The sequence below is a fragment of the Gossypium raimondii genome, chromosome 7 (assembly GCF_025698545.1).
Source record: "Gossypium raimondii isolate GPD5lz chromosome 7, ASM2569854v1, whole genome shotgun sequence".
NCBI lineage: Eukaryota > Viridiplantae > Streptophyta > Magnoliopsida > Malvales > Malvaceae > Gossypium > Gossypium raimondii.
Genome location: NC_068571.1, coordinates 43901568 through 43922933, shown reverse-complemented (window position 1 = coordinate 43922933; position 21366 = coordinate 43901568). Strand labels below are relative to the sequence as shown.

The 21366-nt window shown below is 33.7% G+C and overlaps 5 protein-coding genes across 7 annotated transcripts; 2 read left to right on the top strand and 3 right to left on the bottom strand.

Moving 5' to 3' along the window:
• The first annotated feature begins 841 nt into the window (after positions 1-841).
• Positions 842-5946, top strand: LOC105789207 (protein TIC 40, chloroplastic). Its single transcript, XM_012616489.2, has 14 exons — positions 842-1127; positions 1210-1324; positions 1665-1722; positions 1854-1871; positions 2369-2639; positions 2877-2974; positions 3083-3146; positions 4050-4128; positions 4236-4276; positions 4383-4428; positions 4563-4657; positions 5184-5287; positions 5383-5430; positions 5604-5946. The coding sequence occupies exons 1-14, from the start codon at positions 938-940 to the stop codon at positions 5661-5663; spliced, it is 1287 nt and encodes a 428-aa protein (XP_012471943.1). The 5' UTR covers positions 842-937; the 3' UTR covers positions 5664-5946.
• Positions 5947-6252: 306 nt separating this feature from the next.
• LOC105789218 (psbQ-like protein 3, chloroplastic) lies at positions 6253-7181 on the bottom strand. The gene is made up of 2 exons (XM_012616496.2): positions 6593-7181; positions 6253-6508 (listed from the first exon to the last, which is right to left on the bottom strand). The coding sequence occupies exons 1-2, from the start codon at positions 7043-7045 to the stop codon at positions 6413-6415; spliced, it is 549 nt and encodes a 182-aa protein (XP_012471950.1). The 5' UTR covers positions 7046-7181; the 3' UTR covers positions 6253-6412.
• A 1148-nt stretch (positions 7182-8329) lies between these two features.
• Positions 8330-13373, top strand: LOC105789225 (DNA repair protein RAD4). Its single transcript, XM_012616508.2, has 12 exons — positions 8330-8496; positions 9063-9613; positions 9692-9784; positions 9875-9967; positions 10054-10155; positions 10464-10513; positions 10660-11409; positions 11520-11838; positions 11911-12105; positions 12203-12352; positions 12460-12669; positions 12745-13373. The coding sequence occupies exons 1-12, from the start codon at positions 8454-8456 to the stop codon at positions 13138-13140; spliced, it is 2952 nt and encodes a 983-aa protein (XP_012471962.1). The 5' UTR covers positions 8330-8453; the 3' UTR covers positions 13141-13373.
• A 216-nt stretch (positions 13374-13589) lies between these two features.
• On the bottom strand, positions 13590-15090 carry LOC105789238 (HMG-Y-related protein A). Its single transcript, XM_012616529.2, has 2 exons — positions 14865-15090; positions 13590-14391 (listed from the first exon to the last, which is right to left on the bottom strand). Exons 1-2 carry the CDS (start codon positions 14913-14915, stop codon positions 13903-13905), a joined length of 540 nt encoding a protein of 179 aa, XP_012471983.1. The 5' UTR covers positions 14916-15090; the 3' UTR covers positions 13590-13902.
• A 1058-nt stretch (positions 15091-16148) lies between these two features.
• Positions 16149-20225, bottom strand: LOC105789240 (senescence-associated protein AAF, chlorolplastic). Of its 3 annotated transcripts, none has more exons than XM_012616551.2 (13): positions 20050-20225; positions 18918-19277; positions 18679-18831; positions 18490-18563; positions 18340-18416; positions 18169-18240; positions 18016-18084; positions 17871-17917; positions 17672-17789; positions 17514-17582; positions 17312-17415; positions 17152-17227; positions 16149-16526 (listed from the first exon to the last, which is right to left on the bottom strand). In XM_012616551.2, the coding sequence occupies exons 2-13, from the start codon at positions 19193-19195 to the stop codon at positions 16368-16370; spliced, it is 1296 nt and encodes a 431-aa protein (XP_012472005.1). In that variant the 5' UTR covers positions 19196-19277; positions 20050-20225; the 3' UTR covers positions 16149-16367. The 3 variants fall into 3 exon arrangements, with proteins under 3 accessions (XP_012472005.1, XP_012471997.1, XP_052489611.1); XM_012616543.2 differs by having other exon boundaries at positions 18918-19259; positions 20050-20215; XM_052633651.1 differs by lacking the exon at positions 20050-20225 and having other exon boundaries at positions 18679-18824; positions 18918-19066.
• Between the last annotated feature and the right edge of the window lie 1141 nt (positions 20226-21366).

Below are 21366 nucleotides of genomic sequence, written 5' to 3'. Positions count from 1 at the left end.
ATACCTATTACTCGATTTGGGAAGGGATTAGAAAAGGTGGAATTTGGGGATTAGGTCGGGATTGTATTACAGCGTAATACCTATTACAATGAACCAAACGCCGGATTAGGGGCGTAATGTAATAGGCGCGTAATCGGTCAGTAATGGATTACCTAATACATTGAACCAAACACAGTGTTAGGGTTAAAAGTTGGGAGTGAGGTTACGTTTGTAAATTGATTTTTTAATTTTATTGTTTTTATCCTTGATATAATTAAATAGTTATATTGAATGATCGATTTTTATCAACTTTATACTTTTTGAGCTTTTGAATTTTAAACGCTTAATCTTAAATTTAAATACAATAAAAGATTATAAATATAATTTGATCTAAAATAATTTAGATCAAATATTAAAACACCAATTTGTCATTAAAAAGTGATATGTATATACTTATAAATTGTTTTTAATTAAATTGGTCTCAGTAATTATTTAGTTTTTCGAAATGTCAATCTAATAAAATGATAATTAGATGTTTAGAATTATACTAATCAATTGAATTGAATTGATTGGGAATGAAAATTGATTAAGGTATTGGTATAAAATTAGGATTGGATTGACTGTCTCATGAATCGGTTGAATATATAAATTGACGATTAATCTAATTTTTGTACGTTTCTAATAATTTATTCAATTAACAATCTAACTCATTTCATCATCGATTCTATTTTGAAACTGAGACCACTCGAAGGTGGGGATAGCAAGATCCTATTCCGAGACCAGTTATCCAAACAAACAAACACCACCTAAAGTAACAAAACTTTAGTTTAGGGTACGAATATAAAACATATAACATTTTCCGGCGTCGTTTATCCCATTGTGTTCTTCGTCCCCCCTTTCTCACTCTCCTCACACTCTTCAGCTCCCATTTATTTCAATTGGGGTTTTGTTAAATTCAATGGAAAATATGAATATGGCATTAGTTTCATCGTCTTCTTCACCTCCAAAGCTTAATCTTTTACCGTACAATAACGCTCTGAAAACCCCTACCAAAATCTTCACTTTTCCATCTTCCAAGATTACCCCTCGCTGTTCCCGAATCTCCAGCTCCGCCCACTCTACTCCTCCACGACGTCTTCCCCAAATTGGTATTTTTCTAATTTTCCCTCTCTTTTTTTGTTTTTTTTCTTATGGTAAAAATTTGATCTTTTTTTTTGGGGGTTAATGCAGTTTTCAGAAAATCTATAGACGAAAGGTTTGCGAGCATTTCTTCTTCAAGTAATCAACAAACTTCATCAGTTGGAGTTAACCCTTATCCAACTGTGCCACCGCCGTCCTCTCAAATGTAAATTTTTGTTAATTTCTGCTTTTGAAAATGGAAAAAAAAAATGTACTTTACATTTTGGACTTAAAAAAAGTAGTAGTCTTTATGAGGATTGTTTGTTTCATTTTAGTCATTTATCCATTTTTAATCATTTTCATGGATAATGGAATGCTATATTGTTTTTCTCGTATATGAAACTACCATATTTGAATTTATATCAAACTTTAACAGTTAAACTAATTTTTATTGAAATAATGATAATCTATTTACTTGTACTTGAAAGCTAAGAGAAAGTAATGATAAGTCGAATATATTTGCGGGTGTGTTTATGTTTTGTGAACATAATGTTTGTATTTCACAGAGGGTCGCCGCTTTTCTGGATTGGAGTAGGTGTTGGGCTCTCAGCACTCTTTACATGGGTGAGCATAATCCCTTTTTTTTCCCCTTTCCGAGTGGTACTTTTAATGTTATTTTATTAATAATGGAAATGTGTGTGTGTGCTCGCGCTTTTCTTTTGTATATATCATAATGAAGTTAATTGAAATGACAGGTAGCTTCAAGCTTAAAGGTGAGGGTTTTTTCTCATATGAGGTATGGTTGTATCGTTTTGCCTATAAGTTGTATAATCAAGTCTTATGTTATAGTTTTGGAAGTAGAATTGCGTATGAAGCAATGAAAATTGGCATGGTGGTTGTTGTCGAGAACAAAGTTGTTTTTAAATTATGGATTCAAGATGTAGAATACAATCCGGCAAGTAAAGAGCTAGTTGTATAAGTTGTGACTTAAATTTTGTGTTATGGCTTGACTCTAAGAGCCCTTCAATGGCGTGATACATAAATTTTGTGCTATAGTAAGTTTCTTGGCTGTCATAAATATAATGAAAGCCTATCACGGTTTGTTACATATCTCTTTCATGGCCATCGAGTTGTTACTAAGTCGTGCCTTGATATCTCTTTATGTGCTTAAGATGATGCAAATGGCTTAAACTTTGACACTCAATGGAGCAGGTTGTTGAATAGCTCTTTTATTTCATTGATTTATGATATCTAACTTTCGGTTATTCAGAAATATGCAATGCAGCAAGCTTTCAAAACTATGATGGGCCAAATGAATACACAAAATAACCAATTTGCCAATGCTGCTTTTCCTTCGGGATCCCCGTTTCCTTTTCCAACACCTCCGTCACCAGGACCTGTCACATCCCCTTCTCCATCTTCTTCTCAAAAAACTAGCGTTACGGTTGATGTACCTGCAACAAAAGTTGAAGCAGCCCCGGTGATTGATCCATCAACCAAAGGAAAAAGTGAAACAGAAAAAGCAGAACCAAAGAAATATGGTAAAATAGAACTTTTATTGTTGCCACATGATATTTTATAATGTGCAACTCTTCCCTTTTTGCGGTAAAATGGAACATTATATGGTCCATTCATGTACATGAAACAATTATAAAACTAACAAAACTGAGGTCTAGTATCAACGAAATTTTCTGCTTCAAATAAACCACCCAATTCATTCTAATTGCTAATGTTTTTCTTGAGATTGTTTCGAGACTGATTCAAAGTTCTGTTTGCAGCTTTTGTAGATGTTTCTCCAGAAGAAACTGTGCAGAAGAGTGCTTTTGAAGATGTGGCTGAGACAAGTTCATCAAACAATGCTCAAATTCCCAAGGATGTAAGTTTTTCATTAAGCTCTTGCTATGAGACTGTCGTAGTTTTGATTAATTTCTGTAATTTCAAAGCATCTATTGTGGAAAATTAAAATTTTGAATGATGTCTGAAGGTCTCTGATAATGGAGCTGCATCAAAGCAGGATACCAGTGCTTTTGGTGGTTATCAGTCAACTGGTATGTCAGGAGCCAATTGAATTCTGATCAAATGATAATTTGAAATGAAAGTGTGATGCATTTTGGTTTGTAGTCGTCGTAATAACAGTCTATAAGGAAGGATGAAGAACAGGGAGATTTTTGGGTCAATCACAACACTTTTATCTCTTCTTGTTTTCCCATTTTCTAAAAGGGTTAAATCACTTTTTGGGGCTTAAACTTGGCAACTATTTCATTTTAGGGTGTGGACTTGTTTTTTGTCCAAATTAGGCCCTAAACTTGGCAATTGTTTCCACATTGGGGCCTGAACTCTTTTTGCCCAAGTTAGACCCTGAACTTGACAATTATTTTCACATTGGGGCTTGAACTTTTATTTGTCCAAGTTAGTCCTTGATATTTCCTTGAAAACCCTAAAGTTCAAGTTCCAATGTGAGAACAATTGTCAAGTTTAGGCCCCAATATGGAAACAATTGCCATGTTCAAGGACTAACTTGGACAAAAAAAGTTTAAGTCCCAATGTTGGAACAATTGCCAAGTTTAGGGCCTTCCTTGGACCCAAAAAAAAATGTTCAGGCCCCAAACAGTTATTTAACCATTTCTAAAAATTTTACTAGGACTATGGAGGTAATAAGTAATAACATGATGACTTGAGCAAAAAGGGAAAAATGTGTTTTCTCAACATGTTACAGATCAATAAATTGTATAACAATGGGGGATAAAATAAATTGAGTTATGCTATGTATGATAAAATAAAAGAAACATTAATAGTAGGCACCGAGCAGTGTAGGATTAAGTAACTGCTTAAAGCTACTTGATTGTGCTATACATATAATTTAATAATGCATGTGCATATTTTGGGAGTGCTTTCTAGTTTCTTTGTACTCTCTCCGTAATATTTAATAAAGCATTTTGTTACATTTGCAGGAAAAGCAGGTCCGGGTTTATCTGTGGATGCTTTAGAGAAAATGTTGGAAGATCCAACGGTGCAGAAGATGGTTTATCCGTAATATAAGCCTCTTTTCCTCGACATTTTCTTTTTCTTTTTTTTAGTGCAACCTGTGCTATTTATTACTCTTAAGGAAATATAATCATTTATTTATTCATATACAGATATTTGCCAGAAGAAATGAGGAACCCCGAGACATTTAAATGTAAGTCCATGCTAATGGATTTGGTGCCTGTATGCTTGTTATATTAAGGGATAGATTTTTAGTATGTACATATCAATTGTCTTTCTGTTACGCATACCTTTTGCAGGGATGCTACAAAATCCTCAATACCGTCAACAACTGCAAGACATGCTGTAAGCTTTGTTCCGACTTCTGCATTTGATTATTTTTTATCAGCTTGTCTTTCTCTTGATTTAGAGTTATAAGAATTGCCTCCAAAAGAATCCGTTCACATGCTTATATGCATGTCTGATTTTTTCTTAATTAGAAATAATATGGGTGGAAGTTCCGAATGGGACAATAGGATGATGGATTCCTTGAAAAACTTTGATCTCAACAGTCCTGAGGTGAAGCAGCAATTCGGTAAGTGAACCATTTATTGTTCAAATGCTCGAAGATAATGTATTAATTGCTCGGCACATGTTATAACTTTTTTTATTCTTTATATGTGAGATATATATAGTTATTAGAGGTAAAAGTACCATAGAGCCCCATACTAGGAGTTAGGTTGTATTTTGCTCTTGCACAAAAAATGGGCAAATTAGTTCTTTTACGTTAATTCAAAGAGCAAATTGGTTCTTTTTGTTAAAAGTTTCATCCATTTGTACTGTTAAAAACTGTGATACATGACGTGTCATGTGTACTCGTGCTGACGTACAATGTCCAGTTTTTAACATTAGAAATGGATGAAATTTTTAATACAATGACCAGTTTATTCTTTGATCTAACCTATAGAGATTAATTTGCCCATTTTTTGAGTAGAGGGGACAAAATACAATCTAACTCCCAATATAGGGGCCTCCATGATAGTTTCACTGTTATTCTCTCATGCTCGAATATGGTCTATTACTTGAATAGAAGTTTTAATCTCTTCCTTTCCAATTTGCAGACCAGATTGGCCTTACACCTGAAGAAGTAATATCCAAAATCATGGCCAATCCTGAAGTTGCTATGGCATTTCAAAATCCTAGAGTTCAAGCAGCTATCATGGATGTATGTTATCTGGTTTATTATTGATGAATTGTTAATAATCTTGGTCGATGGCATTTCGTTAGAATTAACGTCTTTTCCATTTGCTGCTTTTATAGTGTTCACAAAACCCACTGAGCATTGCAAAATACCAAAATGACAAGGAGGTAATCTAGGCCTTTTTATTCACATTTTATGTTGTCCATGTTTATAAGAAGTTCCAATTAATTTGAGCATTGCAAAAATATCATATTATTATTTAGTCTTTGCTGCCATTTTCTGGTTCTTGATTGTCTCTCTCGATATAATTCGTTTTATAAGATATGTTTACGTATTTCAGGTTATGGATGTATTCAACAAAATATCGGAACTCTTCCCCGGAGTGACAGGGCCACCTTGATTTCGGTTGTTCATCGAAGTTACTATTTCCGGAGCATAATGTGCACATTATATTTCAGATGGTCGAGGTGATCAGATCCTAGGGTATAGGAGGAGTCCAAGACCGAACGTTTAGTTTTAGAAGGAACAAATATGGAATGGGGTTATTCTGATTATTCACCCTTTACTGTAATTTATCGGTTTTGATTACCTGTAGTTGTAGTTGAATGTTTACATTCACAACTGGGTTTATACAGAAAAAGAACTGTACATGTTGCCCTTCATAAATAAAGTTAGTTTCTACATATGGCTAGCACATTGCCTCGTAGGATATTATCATTTAAAGATACTTGCATCCTCACGAACATAAAAAAGCTTGAATTATAAAAATACTAAAATACTATAAAGGTTAATTTTATACTTTAATTTAGTTACTTTTACTCGAACTTTAAAATTTTAATAATTAATTAACTTAAGCTCAGTTATTTTTAGAATTTTATGTGTTTGATATTTTCATATAATTTGCGTTTAAATTGAAATTTTCAATTTTAAAAAGTATTATTCTATTAGAGAATATAGACTAAATCTATAATTATAGACCAGTAATCGAATTTAATCAAGTAGATTTAAATGTTACCATTTGGGTTAAAACTAAGGTTTCAAAATTTGAAAAAGTACTTGTACTAAAATTGACCAACTCAAGAAGTACAATGACTAAAATTGATCAAAATAAAGAAAAGGGACTAATAACACAATTTAACCTAAACTTGATCATAGTTCTGACAAAATTTCATTGAGAGCCAAAACAATCTTATCGTAACACTGCAAAACTTTAGATTCATCTTCATCCCTTGCTGCATAATCCAACTGCAAAATTTTCAAAAAACCAATCAAAATCAAAAGGATTAAAATAGAAAAAGAAAATTTACATTGGGAAAAACACAATTTTACCTTACTAACACTATTAAAAAGATTAAAATACAATTTCCTAAGATTTTGCCTTTCATTTCCAGGTTTCGCTTGAATAATAGTATAAATATCTTGTTTCAACAATGACGAACTCTTCCTTAATTCCTTTTGAGCTTCACGCCATGCTTTTAATTCAATCAAGTCCTTCACTTGTAATAAACCCTTTGCATGATTTTGAATCCCATTTTTTGCTTCTTCAATTGTTTGGTCTGGTGCCACCATTCTCAAGTCAAGTCCACAAGCAATATTATTTAAAGAAGAAGAAAAAGAAGCAGCCATTGTTGTTATTACCAAGATTCCAACCCTTCTGTTCTTGTAGACAAGCTTTTTTTCAGACATTTCATTTCTGTGTTTCATCATCAAGGTGGGTTTTCCATGGCTGGTGAGTAAGGTTTGTGAAGTGTATGGAACTAGAACTGGTCTTAATGCTATCATTTCTTCAAACTATACCTGCAAATATATACATAAATGTACATACATATATATATGTATATATGTATATATATTTGCAGATGAGAGCTTTAAGTTATGGATTTGTAAAGGCAAAAATGGGGAAAAGTGAAATGGGAAGAAGCAATAGTTGTAGGGAAGACGGTGGAGGTGACTCTCTTATCCTTTCATGCTGTTGTTTTTGGGTAAATTGCACTCGAGGTCATTAAATTATTAGTAAGATTACATTTTGATTACTTAACTTTGAAAAGTAACAAGGTGATCACTGTAAAATAATTTTCAAAAAAAAAAGAAACTTAACAACAGTCTAGTAATTTAAATGAAAACTTTCAAATAGTTTATCGAACATTTTGTAACTTTTAAAATTGAGTGGCTAAAATGTAAACTTATTAATAATTTAATTTAACGATGGTGGAGGTAGTTTACTATTTTGTTTTTAGAAGTTATTAATCCAATTCTTAAAGTATTCATATAGTATCAATTGGATCATATCTTTTCAATAGCTTTACCATTAACTCGAGAAATAATTGCCAACTCAAATTTAAGTTAAAGTATATCTAAATCATGTGAGTTAAGTTATAAACACATGTAAATTTGCTTAATTTTGATGCCTTGGAAAAGAAATAGATGATAGAAAATACAAGGACCCTAATAGATATAATATTGGTACTTTAAAATTTCATTTAGACTTTATTTTTAATTTATAATTTGAATAATTGTTTAGAGACATTTGATTTAATATTTATGTTGACATTAATTAGAATTTTTAAAATATTCGGGTTAAATTGAGATAAATAGTTAATTTAATACTTTAAAAATAATAATAGTTTTAGGGAAGAGTGTAAAATTAAAGTAGTTTTAAGCACTTGATTAATATTTTAATAATCTAACCATTATATTTCACGGTCGATTATGCATGTCAAATTTAATGTAAATTTAAAATTTTAACCATTTATTTTATGTAAAAAATTCAATAGTTAAATATATAGTAATATATGAAGTATTTAAATCAATATGATAGAAATATCAAATTAGTTTGAAAATTTACATGACAATCATATAAATAATTACGGAAATGTGTAAAATTATTTTTGTTTTTACGCCTATAAATGAATCTCTTCATATTTTTATAATTACATTTAAATAATTTTTTACAAATAAATTAATTTCGGATTAAGTGGGGTGAGATTTATCGAGCGGAACCGATTTTCACTCCGATTCGTCTAATTGCGTCCGTATAGTACAGTAAATACCCCTGCATGTAGCATATCACCCAAAACCCCCTAAAAACAAAACTCTGTGGACAGGTTTTTTCGCGGGACTCCTCTTTTCCCTGTTCTCTTCTGTTTTTCTCTTTTTTTTTTCTTTTTAAATTCTCAATACAAGAAAAAAAATGAGAAACAGAGACAAGTCTAAAATCCAAACCCAATCTTCTGGTAAAATTTATTCTTTATTCTTTTCAATTTTATTTATATAAAATTTCAAGCTTCTTATGTTCACTTATTTGGGTATTTGTTTGTTTTCCCAAATTTTTTTAAAAAAAAAAAGACCCATCTTTTGGTTATCATAAAATGTTTCATGTTGTTATACAAATTAAGATGGGAAATGGGTTTACTTTTGTAGGGAGGTAACTGAGTTTAAAGCGTTTTTTGAATTTTACTGTTGTTTAGGAAAGGTAGAGAATTTAGATGTATTGAAATGTTTATGGTGATTGGAAACGAAAATTAGGGACCTTTTAGTTTAATTAATTTATTATTAGCTGTTTATTTCTGGTGCTAGTTTGTCAATAAAAATATTGGGAAATTAGAATTTTTGAGCTTAATGAGTGTTATCATTTGATACATTTGTAGTGAGTTTTATTAAAAGGAAGGCTGCATGTGAATCAGTCAATTCATGATGCTGGTTTGTTCAATTATATGTATGTGCACGTAAATGTATATGTATATGTTTATTTTGGGTCATAGAGGGTTGATGGAAACTAAAGAAGAGTTTTTGAATATAGGAACACTTGCTAGGAAATCACAGGAGGGAGTGAACAAATTTCTAAGACGATCCAGTAGACTCAGCTCTTCAGGGAAGAAGGAACAAGATGGATTTTCCCTGGAAAACGATCTAAAAACAAATGATCAAGAAGTTGTACATACAATGGATGTGTGCAATGCTTCAACGGTTGAAGGTTGTCATAGAGATGCCATAGAAAATTCTCAAGCAAAGGAACAAGAAGTTGTACATTCAATGGATGTGTGCAATGCTTCAACGGTTGAAGATTGTCATAAAGATGCCATAGAAAATTCTCAAGCAAAGGAACAAGAAGTTGTACATTCAATGGATGCACACAATGCTTCACCGGGTGATGATTGTCATAAAGATACTCTTCTCGATGATAGTGAAGAAATGAATGATTCAGATTGGGAAGATGGTCCGATTCTTAAATCAGATCCTGTAGGCCGTTCTCCAAATGAACGGATGAAGGGGTTAACTATTGAATTTGATGAACCATCAGGTTCAACTGGAGGACGGAAGCCTGTTCGTCGAGCATCTGCTGAAGACAAGGTGAATTGCGTTTCTTGTAATGACTTATTAGATGACAGTTCTCTTTTGAACTCAAAATATTTCTGCTTTTCCTTATAGGAATTGGCTGAACTTGTCCATAAGGTTCACTTGCTTTGTTTACTTGCGAGGGGCAGATTAATAGACAATGCCTGTGATGATTCTCTTATTCAGGTTGATTTTTCTATGTCTTGTATTATGCCCCCGAGACGATTGTGTGCGTAACAGATTACTATTTCTAAAAATATCTGATCACCTTTACAGGCTTCATTACTTTCTCTTCTACCTACACACTTATTGAAGATATCGGAAGTCTCGAATATCACTGCAAACGCTTTGACTCCTCTCGTTACTTGGGTACGTGTGTTTTGAGTTGTGTCTAGAGATTACTTATGTAATTCGCTATTTATGTGATTTAGTTGAGACTGATATAAAACTCGCAGTTCCATGATAACTTTCATGTGAGAAACTTAGCTCGTGCGGAAAGATCATTTCGTACTGCTTTGGCTACAGCTCTTGAAACTCATGAGGGAACTCCAGAAGAGGTAGTTTCATGATATCTTGTACTATAATCCAAGAGATGACATGGGTTGAATTTCTTTATTATTTGTCATTGTAGGTAAGAAAGTGTGGATAAAGAGTTACCTATCTTTCTGATCTTGTTGGTTTTGTTGTATGTTGTAGTGTCTCGTTTTATTTATGCATGATGGAACTGAATTGCCTGATGATATTAACCTTGTTTCTGGAGATACTATAGACTGGCCAATTTATGATAGATCTATGTGCTACATGTCACATAAGTGACCCTTACGTGAGCTATGTTGACTAGTACTCACAGGTTGTTTTCTTGTAGATTGCAGCTTTATCGGTGGCATTATTTAGAGCTTTGAAGTTTACAGCACGGTATGATGTCACTATCAAACTTTGTTGTTTTATTTAGCTCAAATGCGTCTCTTTGGTCTTAGATGGTGTGTTCTTTTCTATGTTGTCGTGCAGTCATTTGTAAAGTTGTTTCAAGTGATGGTTTTTTTTCGTCCGAACTCTTTCAGGTTTGTGTCCATTTTGGATGTTACCTCCTTAAAACCCAAGGCTGATACATATGAACCTTCAAACCAAGTGGCAGAAAGAGTGAGTGGAGGGATATTCAGTACTTCAACACTAATGGTGGATAACCTAAAAAGAGCTTCTATTGCTCCATCTCCAGTTCAAACATCCCCATGCAACGAGAAAGATGATCATGGCATAAGTTCACGCAAAAGTAAAGGTGGCTGCTCAACGAGCAACGATGCTCAATCCAGGGACTCTACTTCTGTTAAAGAATCGACTGATGGAAAATCAACCTGTCAGGTGCAACCGGATACATCTCGACAATGTGTTCCTAAAAATTCTCAAGGGTTGAAGAGGAAAGGGGATCTCGAGTTTGAGATGCAGTTGGCAATGGCTATTTCTGCTACTAGTGTTGAGACTCATGAAAACATTCACGACTCATCCGATGGTAATAACTCATTAGAAGCATCTATTCCTATGAAAAGATGGAAAAGGATCGAAAGAGTAGAATCTGCTTCTTGTTTCCAAGGATTTTCTACTGCACTTGGGTCAAGAAAAGTAGGATCACCATTGTTTTGGGCAGAAGTGTACTGTGATGGGGAGAACTTGACCGGGAAATGGGTGCATGTTGATGCTGTGAATGCGATTATAGATGGAGAACAGAAAGTAGAAGACGCAGCTGCTGCATGCAAAACATCGTTGAGATATGTAGTTGCTTTTGCAGGTCATGGTGCTAAAGATGTGACCCGCAGGTTTCAATTCTTTGCTGATCACATGTGTTTGTTTTTAACATTCGTATGATGTATGTGACATTTTTAAGAGATCCAGTTTTGAACATTCTTATGATGCATTTATCGTACAGGTATTGCATGAAGTGGTACAAAATAGCACCGAAACGAGTTAATTCAACTTGGTGGGATTCCATATTAGCACCTTTGAGGCAGTTAGAGTCAGGAGGAACGGGGGGTACGATTAAAGTATCTGAACATCCAGGTGAAAATAGTAGTTTGGACCATGTTATCTTACCCGAGAAGTCGGGTCAAGAAGCTTCCAAAGAGTATGGTAGTAAGATCGAAGTTGAATCTTCTGTGAAGGACTCTTTTGTTGCCACCAGGAACTCTCTTGAAGATATGGAACTGGAAACTCGGGCATTAACCGAGCCCCTTCCCACTAATCAGCAGGTATAGTGATCAGTTGGTCCAATCAATGCAATTCTTGATCTTTCTTTTTTAACTTTTGTCCGATTTTTACAGGCCTATAAAAACCATGCATTGTATGCACTTGAAAGGTGGCTTACAAAGTATCAGATTCTACATCCAAAAGGTCCTATTCTCGGTTTCTGCTCCGGTTATCCGGTATATCCTCGCTCTTGTGTGCAAACTCTCAAGACACGAGAAAGATGGTTGCGCGAAGGACTGCAGATCAAAGGCACCGAGACTCCCGTAAAGGTCTGAATCTATGGTTGTAACTGCCCCTACGTAAACTTTCTGATAGTTTAATTTTGTTATTTCAGTTAAATCACGATTCGCAATTGATTGTCCTCAGGTATTGGAACAATCTACAAAACTAAAGAAAGCTCGAGTTTCCAAAGATGTTTGTGATGAAATTGATTCTAAAGAAACTATTGAACTTTACGGGAAGTGGCAGCTCGAGCCACTTCTTCTCCCTCGTGCTGTTAATGGAATTGTGCCAAAGGTGATTGCTAACTGCTATATTTCCGTGATCGGATTTCTAGGGTGCTTGGATATGTAACGTGAAGCTTTCCTCTTGTTCTAACAATGGATCTTGTTGTTTGATTCTAGAACGAGCGTGGACAAGTTGATGTATGGTCCGAGAAGTGCCTTCCGCCAGGGACCGTTCACATAAGGTTGCCAAGGGTATTTGTTGTTGCCAAGAGGCTGGAAATTGATTATGCACCGGCTATGGTTGGTTTTGAGTTTAGAAATGGTCGTGCTGTTCCCGTCTATGATGGAATTGTGGTCTGTACAGAGTTCAAGGATGCAATATTAGAGGTAACCACATCAAACTTGCTAAATTCCAAACTCGATCCCCAACTAAAAGTTCTGCTTGCTCCCTTTTTCTCTTAGGCCTATGCCGAAGAAGAAGAAAGAAGAGCGGCCGAAGAGAAGAAACGAACCGAAGCACAAGCTATCTCAAGATGGTATCAACTTCTCTCATCCGTCATAACCAGACAAAAGTTGAACAGCTATTACCGAGACAGTTCGTCATCACAACCATCCAGAAACATCCAAGATAAAAATATTGAGACCAAAACTCCAGTTCAAAGCAGCAACGACAATAAGCAACCTACAGCCCATCGGAAAGCAAATAACCAAGATACCACGCATACCACTTCATTGGTAGCACTAGAGGTAGGCCACGAACACGTCTTTTTAACCAAAAACGAAAGTTTCGACGCAGAGAACTCAATTCGAACAAAGCGATGCGAGTGTGGATTTTCTATCCAGGTGGAAGAATTATAGCATGTTGGGTTTCACATACAAGTCGACCAGGAAGCTCCCTATTTTGACAACCTTAAAAAACCCGGTATCACTTTCTTATACCGGACCAATTATGTACTTCGAATGTAGAAATTAGAAATTCCACATTGAAAACTTTAATTGTTTCCTTTAGCTAAGCTGTTGTAAATAAATCATGCAAGGTTTTGGTAGAATTAAAGTATAGCAAAAGTATCATGAAAATTCCTATACGAAAAGTTAAATTATATTTTGTTTTCTCTGTTAAAAAATAGACAAATCAATCTCTAATTTAAAAACAATCTAATTTTATTTAAAATTTCATCAATTTTTACTATTAAAAATCAATCAATCTCATAGATACCTACCTAGTATGATCAGTTCAGTTTGAAATTTTGACCCAGATGAAAGAAAGAACCACTGACAACCAGTGATTGTTACTAATCAATGGAATGTGGGCCAAAAAGGATGTTTTTGCTCTTTATTGACAAAGACGACCAGACATAACAGGATCAATAAACCAAGACCAGGACTTCGGTCAAAAGCCAACATGTACAAGGTTTCGAAGACAAAAGTTGAAACAACCCAACAACACTAATCATCATTAAACACTAATCATCACATCATCATCATCATCATCCTCAATAACAAGTGGAACAAACTACAACTAATCCTACAACACACACACACAATAGACAAAGCTAACAAGCACCATGCAAAGTTCTAAATAGTCAAACAGTAATCACCACTCATAAAAACACACTCTTCTTAATGTCCAACACTCACTTCAGTCAATGGTGAAGTCTTCACCTTAGGAGGACGACCCCGAGGCCTTCCGGAACCGGTCGAAATTAACGTTGAATTCCCGGTTATTCCACCTTCCGGTCGAGCCATTTTCCGTGGCCTACCGCGTGGTTTCCCGGTCCCCGGTTTTGAAGAAGTAATGGGAGCATTGGGGTCTTTTGGAGGTCGACCTCTAGGCCTAGCAGGGGTTAAAACCACACCTGGTGGTAATGGAACCTTGGGTTTAGGTGGCCTACCACGACCACGTTTAGGTGGTGCATTAGGGTCAGCTTTCATGTAATTGTTTTTCAAGAAGACAAGTTCCCCTGTTTGTTTCATACGATTAAGGTGGTGTGAAAGGAGAGTAGTATGACCAGCAGGCAAATCTCCATACTTGGATTCAATGTATTTGGATATTGATGTCTTGTTAGAACCATTCTTGTCGTTCAATGCTTCAATGGCGTTCATAATCAGCTGCATGAACAAAAAAAACATTAAGATTTATATCAGTTTTAAGATACAAAGCTAACCATTTTATGCTAAAAAAAAATCAAAATTTCAAAGTAAAACTACAAATTAAAAAACACAACAAAACCCATTTTTTTAACACAAGAAATCAGAAAAATAATCAGTGAAAAACAAAGAAATTCATGCAAAGAAAATGAATATATATATTAAATATGACAGTTTATAAACAAACAAAAAAAGTATAGTAATCTAAAGTTAGTAAAAGAAGAACAAATAAGGACCAAAATAGATCAAAATCTAACAAGGCGGTTGTATAAAACGGGTTTCTTTCATTTTCTTTAAAAAAAAAGAGTAAACTTTCATCAAATTAAAAAAAAAAACACTAAAAAAACGAAAATTAAAGATAATTTTTTTTATCATGGTTAAAAATTTAAGAAACAAAATATAAAAAACTGTTGAGTGAGAGTAGATGTATGTACCTGTGGGTATGAAGGAAGTGAAGGAGGCTTATTGACCTCTTCAGTAGCCATTAATTTTGCTGCTTTTGCTATTTGCACCTCAAAAAACCCCAAAAAAATCAAAGAAAAAATGAAAAAAAAAAGACGATAATTCCTTCAACGAAGCTTCAAAATTTTAGAAATTTTTCAGAGAGAACAAAAAATAAAGATAAAGATTTGAGCTTTACTACTCTTTCATCACTTTGCCAAAATAAATAAGTAAAGTTGTAATTTTTTATTTTTGGAAAGAAATGAACGGATAGGATTTGTTTGATAGATGATGATCGAACGGTTTAAAAATGATGTCGTTTTGCAAGTTGGTTTTTAATATTTTTAACAACAAAGTGGAGGGAAAAAATGAAAAAATTTCTAAAATTGGTCTGTGTTTTAAGTTAAAAAGTTGGTAAAATTATCTGAAAGTTCTGCATTAATAGTTAAATTGTATTTTATATCTTTTATTCAAAAAATAGGTAAATTAATTTATTTATAGTTTTCTACTATTAAAAAGTTGATTCTCATACTTCAGTATAAGGTATATATGGCACGTCATTTGTCACTGTATGGCTACTTTGTTAGTCACACTAGTTTTTAACCGTACAAATGAATAAAATTTTTAACAGAAACAATCAATTTTTTCTTTGATCTGACGTACATAGATTACATTATCCATTTTTATATAAAGAGAACAAATTGTAATTTAACTCTTAGCACATTTTACCTTAAAAAGTTTAATTATTTTAAATTAAATTAAATTATTTTTAATCTTCGAAATAAACAGTGAAATTAAATGGAAAAAGAATATAATTAGAAATTAGAAAAGAGATGGTGATTAATTGGGGAAAAAAGAAAATTGCGGTCCCATATCTAAAATAGATAGATAATAAATATGAACGATATGACATATTTAATGATAGTTTTAAATTTATATATTTTATCAAATGAAACATAATACTCATTAAAATTGATTCTTTTTAGATTGAATTAAAGAGAGGAGATTTGAATCTATATTTATTGAGTAATCAAATTATTTAGGAAGTAAAAGAATTCGAGCTCGATTTGATAATATCAAGTTGAATTTGAACTCCAACTTATTGAGCCCTTCATTTTTAAAACTAAAGTTTCAAATTTGAATAATCATTCACAAGCCCTAAATTTCTAAGCTCAATTACAACCCTATAAGAGGCTCAATACCTTTACATAGCAGGATCTTTATAATCTCTCCAATACCATTACCTTATTCTGAAATTCGACAAACTCAACTTCAAATTTAATCGAAATAAATAAGATTTTCATTAAGAAAAAGACGTCTGTTCTTACATAAACTTCCAACACAAATTCTAATGGTTTTTACTTCTTCAGGAAGTAATGAAATCTAACATCAAACATCATATGGATCCATCACTTGCCTGCAATTAGTTAAAAACCGTATGTGTAGATATCTACAGTATGAATTTCCACTTTCTTTTTAAAATTATTTCTTCTTAATTAGTTATCTTCATCATCTCCATCTATGTCCTCCGATGGCTTCATATTCATCATAAACCTCCAGCTATCCCCTTCTTCTATTTCCCATTGTTTCTTTAGTTCGTAAATCGCTTTCGATGCTGCCGCCGCAATCGCCGGGTTGTCGTCTTCTGCCAGCCTCTACATCAAAGAAGAAGAAAACAGTAACAATTTTGTTTTTTGGGACAACTTTTAAAATTGATATAATAGCAACTTTAATCCCTCAATATTTATAAATTATAGCAATTTAGTCTTAATTCTAAAAAAAAGTTTAACTTTCAACATTTCCAAATTGTGTAATTCGATTTTCTTTTTATAGTTTTGTTTTTCTTTGTAATATTGAAGGTTAATTTTAAAAGAATGAAAACAATATGAAATTTATCATATTAGATTTTTGGTTGTTTCCATTTTTTTATATATTCAATCAAATTTAGTTGATAATTTTATTTTTTTAGCTTTTTAGGTGAAAGGGTCACAAAATAAAGCAAAACAGCAAAAAGATCAAATTATACACATGTAAATGTTTAGATTTTTTTTAAAACCAAGATTAAATTGACACAATGTATAAATGTTGAAGGGTAAAATTGCTATTATGTCAATTTTAAAAGCTGCTACCGTTAGCAGGCTGGTGACAAGAAAAGACAAAATTGAATAGTGGAGTGACAATTTTGTAGCTTTTCATTGTTGGGTAACTAAAAATGAAATTTACTGATAGTTGCCTAACTCCTAGTGTAATTTACAGTTTAAAAAATAAGCCAAAAGGTACCTGTAATGCGCCCATGCCGGCGTTTCCGAGTGTCCACATAGATGGAGCCGCTGCTAGTGCATTAGCCAATGCTTGTCTGTACCAATACGAAAGGTGAAGAAGATTACATAACATGGGAAAGCACCAAACGTTCCCTAAATAAAAAATTATAAGGGCGTACCTCGTATTGACATCGGGGGAACTTGAACACTCTTGCAACAACGATACACTGCTCTTACCATCCATGGCATCGAGATCTATAAGTGTCATTACTAACAACTCGAGCTGATTCAGAAAGGAAAGAGCGAGTAAATAAACAAACGATAAAGCTTTGCTCAAATCACCAGACGAGGAAATATGAATACGAATACTTAGTTTTGGACCTCTTCGGGGTCGGTGTAGTCGATTCCATCGGCTTCGGAAAGTGCGGATGCTATACTCCAGTAAGCTTCCTATATGTCACGAACATAAATGGTTTTCGATGTTGTGAAAATGCAACTAGTAAAGGAAACAATAGGAAAAGAGCAATTCACAAAAGGACCTGAATAGCACTAATGCGATCGGTAGACACTTCACCATTAAAGAAATCGAGAGTCTTCCCGTTTTTCTCGAGCATCAAATCATTAGCTGATAGTGAACCTTTTTCCCATCGCAATGGGCTGGATAAGACATACACAAACAAAAAAGGGTCAAAATTTAACACTTTAGCGCTCGATAATCATTCGATGCAGGGAACTTACAATTTGTACCCCTTGCTCACCATCATGTCATGAATGTTTTTCACAAACTGCACACAACCAACAAACGCATACAAATGTAGAATAGATTACATTCTCCGTCGCAAATACAGGATTTCAGATATAATCCTATAAGATCGAACCTCACCTCCAAAGCCATTAGAGCATCCTCCATAGCACGTTGCTTAGCACGGAAATCGGCACGGCGCAGATCAGCCTGGATGGAAACACCTCATATATTTTATTGCTATAAGTGGAATACTATATTTTTCGAGACATTAAGATACAATTTGAAAAGTACCTCTAATGCACCGTCACTCCAATGTTTATCAGCGGCCTTTTTCAATCTAGATTCAGCCTTGGCTTTTAAGATCTAAAAAGATACAAGGTTCTTTACAACATTAGATCCAAGGATACTGTGATATCCGTCTTAATTCCACGAAAAAGGAATTTACTAACTAAATACACATACAGTGGCAATATGGTGAAGACGTTCGGCCTTTTTCTTCACACCTCGGTCAATTTTTTCTGTATCTTCTCTTGCCCTAGCTACATAGCATAGTCCATCTTGGTTAAAATGTTAGCTAAATGCATTTCGTGCACTAATTCATTAAGAGCTTACCATCGAGTTTAAGAAATCCTGACCCGAGAATAGCGACATCCTGACGAGCACGAGCATCCAACCTCATTATTCCACTGAAGAAAACAGGACAATAGCACAACAATAAGCTACCGTATGACCACAAATATTATACCGACATATGATTATCACGCCAAGCTATTTCAACAGATATTAGGGATTGCTTAATACCGAGAAAGCAAAACAATGTCGTTACGAGCCCTTTCATTTACAAACTTTGCATCATTACAAGCGAATCTACAAGCTTCAGCCAAGCCGGGACTTGAATGTATGGTTCTCCCATGCATGCTTGAATGACCGACTTCGTCTTCGGCAATCTGTGCACTGGCTCGAAACAGTACCATACAATAAGTTCAAGATGAACTCGAAAAAGCATCACTATGTTCAAGCATCGAGAATTATGATCTTACCTAGATGCATCCGAGCAATCAGTTTCAGACTTTTGAGTTCTTGAGGACAAGCATATCAAGGAAGATCCTCGAGTGACACCGAAACCACCAGTTTTTTCATATATGTTTCCCAAACGTTCGTTTGGAAACCTCAACTTCGCCATCAAAAGACCTGTATTTCTCAGTCTCCGACGATCAAACCCTCGAGTTATAGGATAGATTTTACCACGATGGTTAGTGTTACCAATAGTCTTAGTCACAACTGACCCATTTGGGACCTTGCTTGAAGTAAATGCCATGGAAGGGATCAACAATGAAAATAAGCCCACCACCAATGAAACACCCTTTGAACAGCTCAAAGCTCTAGGCAAAACACAAAATCTAAATCAAGGCCACACAAAAATAATCTTTAAATAGTCTATTCAGCATTAGCTCAATTGACACCATTGGTATTGTAATAATCATGAAGATATAGATTCAAGGTGCTTAAATGCATGTTTTCCTATTAGTAAAAGTACCATAAATGCGCTTGTACTAGTACTCAGATTGCATTTTGTCTTCTCTACTAAAAAAATGAACAAATTATTCCATGTTTGTTCAATCAAAGAGTAAACTAACCCTGCTGTTAAAACTTCCGTCCATTTATATTGTTAAAAATTGTTCCATGTCAATACAAGATACACATTATATGTCACTTTTCACTTTATGTTATTCCGTCAATCATGTAAAAATCAATTTACTATTTGATCTAATTTGTCATTTTTTAAGTAGAAGGGACAAAATACAATATAACTATTAGGGCCTTTATGTTACTTGTACCGGGAATACTGTAATTGTATCATTTGGCAAATGTCCCAACAGCTCAAGACGAAGATTGAATGAAGCAATCAATAGATCAGAAACAATTAATTTTAATTCTCTAATAATTCAGTTCCAACTATTGTCATCAAGCAATAAAAACACACAAACACATAGAGAAGCCCACAAATTCACTGCAAAAATGAACTTTGTTTTACCAAAAAGGGTAGAAAATTATAAAACAATGAAAACCCACCAAGAAAAAAAGTATAAAACAGCCATAAATGGACTAAAATGAACTAAACATAAACAATCAAACCAAGAATACAAAGAAAAAAAAAGGGTTAATACTGACCTGTTGAAAGCAAACTGATTTTCACAGGTTGAAACAAAGAGAGAGACAAGCGACGCACAAAAGTTGGGTTTAAATGTGCGAGAGAGATGAGCAAATGGGCAAGGGAATTGGGAAGTGAAATGGTAACCACAAGTAAAGCATGTGGCCCCAAAAGATCCAACGATTGCAGCTATTGTAAGATCTTAAAGGAAAAGGACAAATTGTTTATGGTCTTTTTCTGACAATTATTATAGCCTTAGCCAGATGTTATGGATATTGGGTTGCTGGAGCTGCCATTATTAAATTTTTCAATTTTTAACACTGCTTTTTTTGGGTCAAATTATTTAGCTTTGTTGGTCCAAATGAGAGCATGTTTATCCACTGTGGATAAAACACTGTTTCTCTGGCCACCCTTTTTTTTTTCTTCTTCTTATCCTTCTTCTGCACTATTTTTTTTTTCCGATTAAAATGTGTTTTTGTAATTTGGTAGTGGCAAATTTAAAATCCAGTTCATCTTTACCTAGATTTTTTTTTCATCCTATCCCCTATAACTAAAGTATTATCTTGTAAGCAGAAAATTTTGAAGTAGATACTCCTATTATTAAAAATCGAGATAAATAGATTGTTTAATTTTTTAATGGTTTGTATTTAATACATTATAACTAGACTTAAATAAGCATTTACTTTTTAATTTGAGTAAATTATACTTGTAGTCACCTAACTACTAGAAAGTTTATTTTTCATCACTCAACTATTTGATTATTTCTTTTTGGTCATCAACTGTTAAATTACTAACGAAAAGATAACTTGGTAGTTTTAAAATTGACATAATTAGAATTTTAACCTTCAATATTTATACATGTGTCACTTTAGTATTGATTCTTAAAAGTTTAATCCTCAATAATTATACATTATATAATTTGATCTTCTTTTTTTTGTAATTTTGTTTTTATTTGTAACATTGAGAGTTAATTTTAAAAAGTTTGATTCACAATTATGGTTTCCACACATGCCATTAGCATATCTTAGAATTGCACCTGATGAGATTTGAGAAAGGATAACTCATCATTTTTACTGAGTTGTAGAATTGATTAGCTTTAGAATTTGTTATTTCAACTAACCAACTTTGTCCTCTTTATCACCAACTTATGTATAAATCTGCTACCTTTGCTATTGAACAAAACAGACTGCTTAATTGAAATTGAAGCTATCTCCTTTGGTTGTGTTGTATTATTCTTATTATACTTGGTTTCTAACTTGGTATCAGAGCCATGTTTCTTTTCTGTTGTTGCAACTATCTTTATGGAAATAGATCCGCCACCTCCTAATATTGTGAAT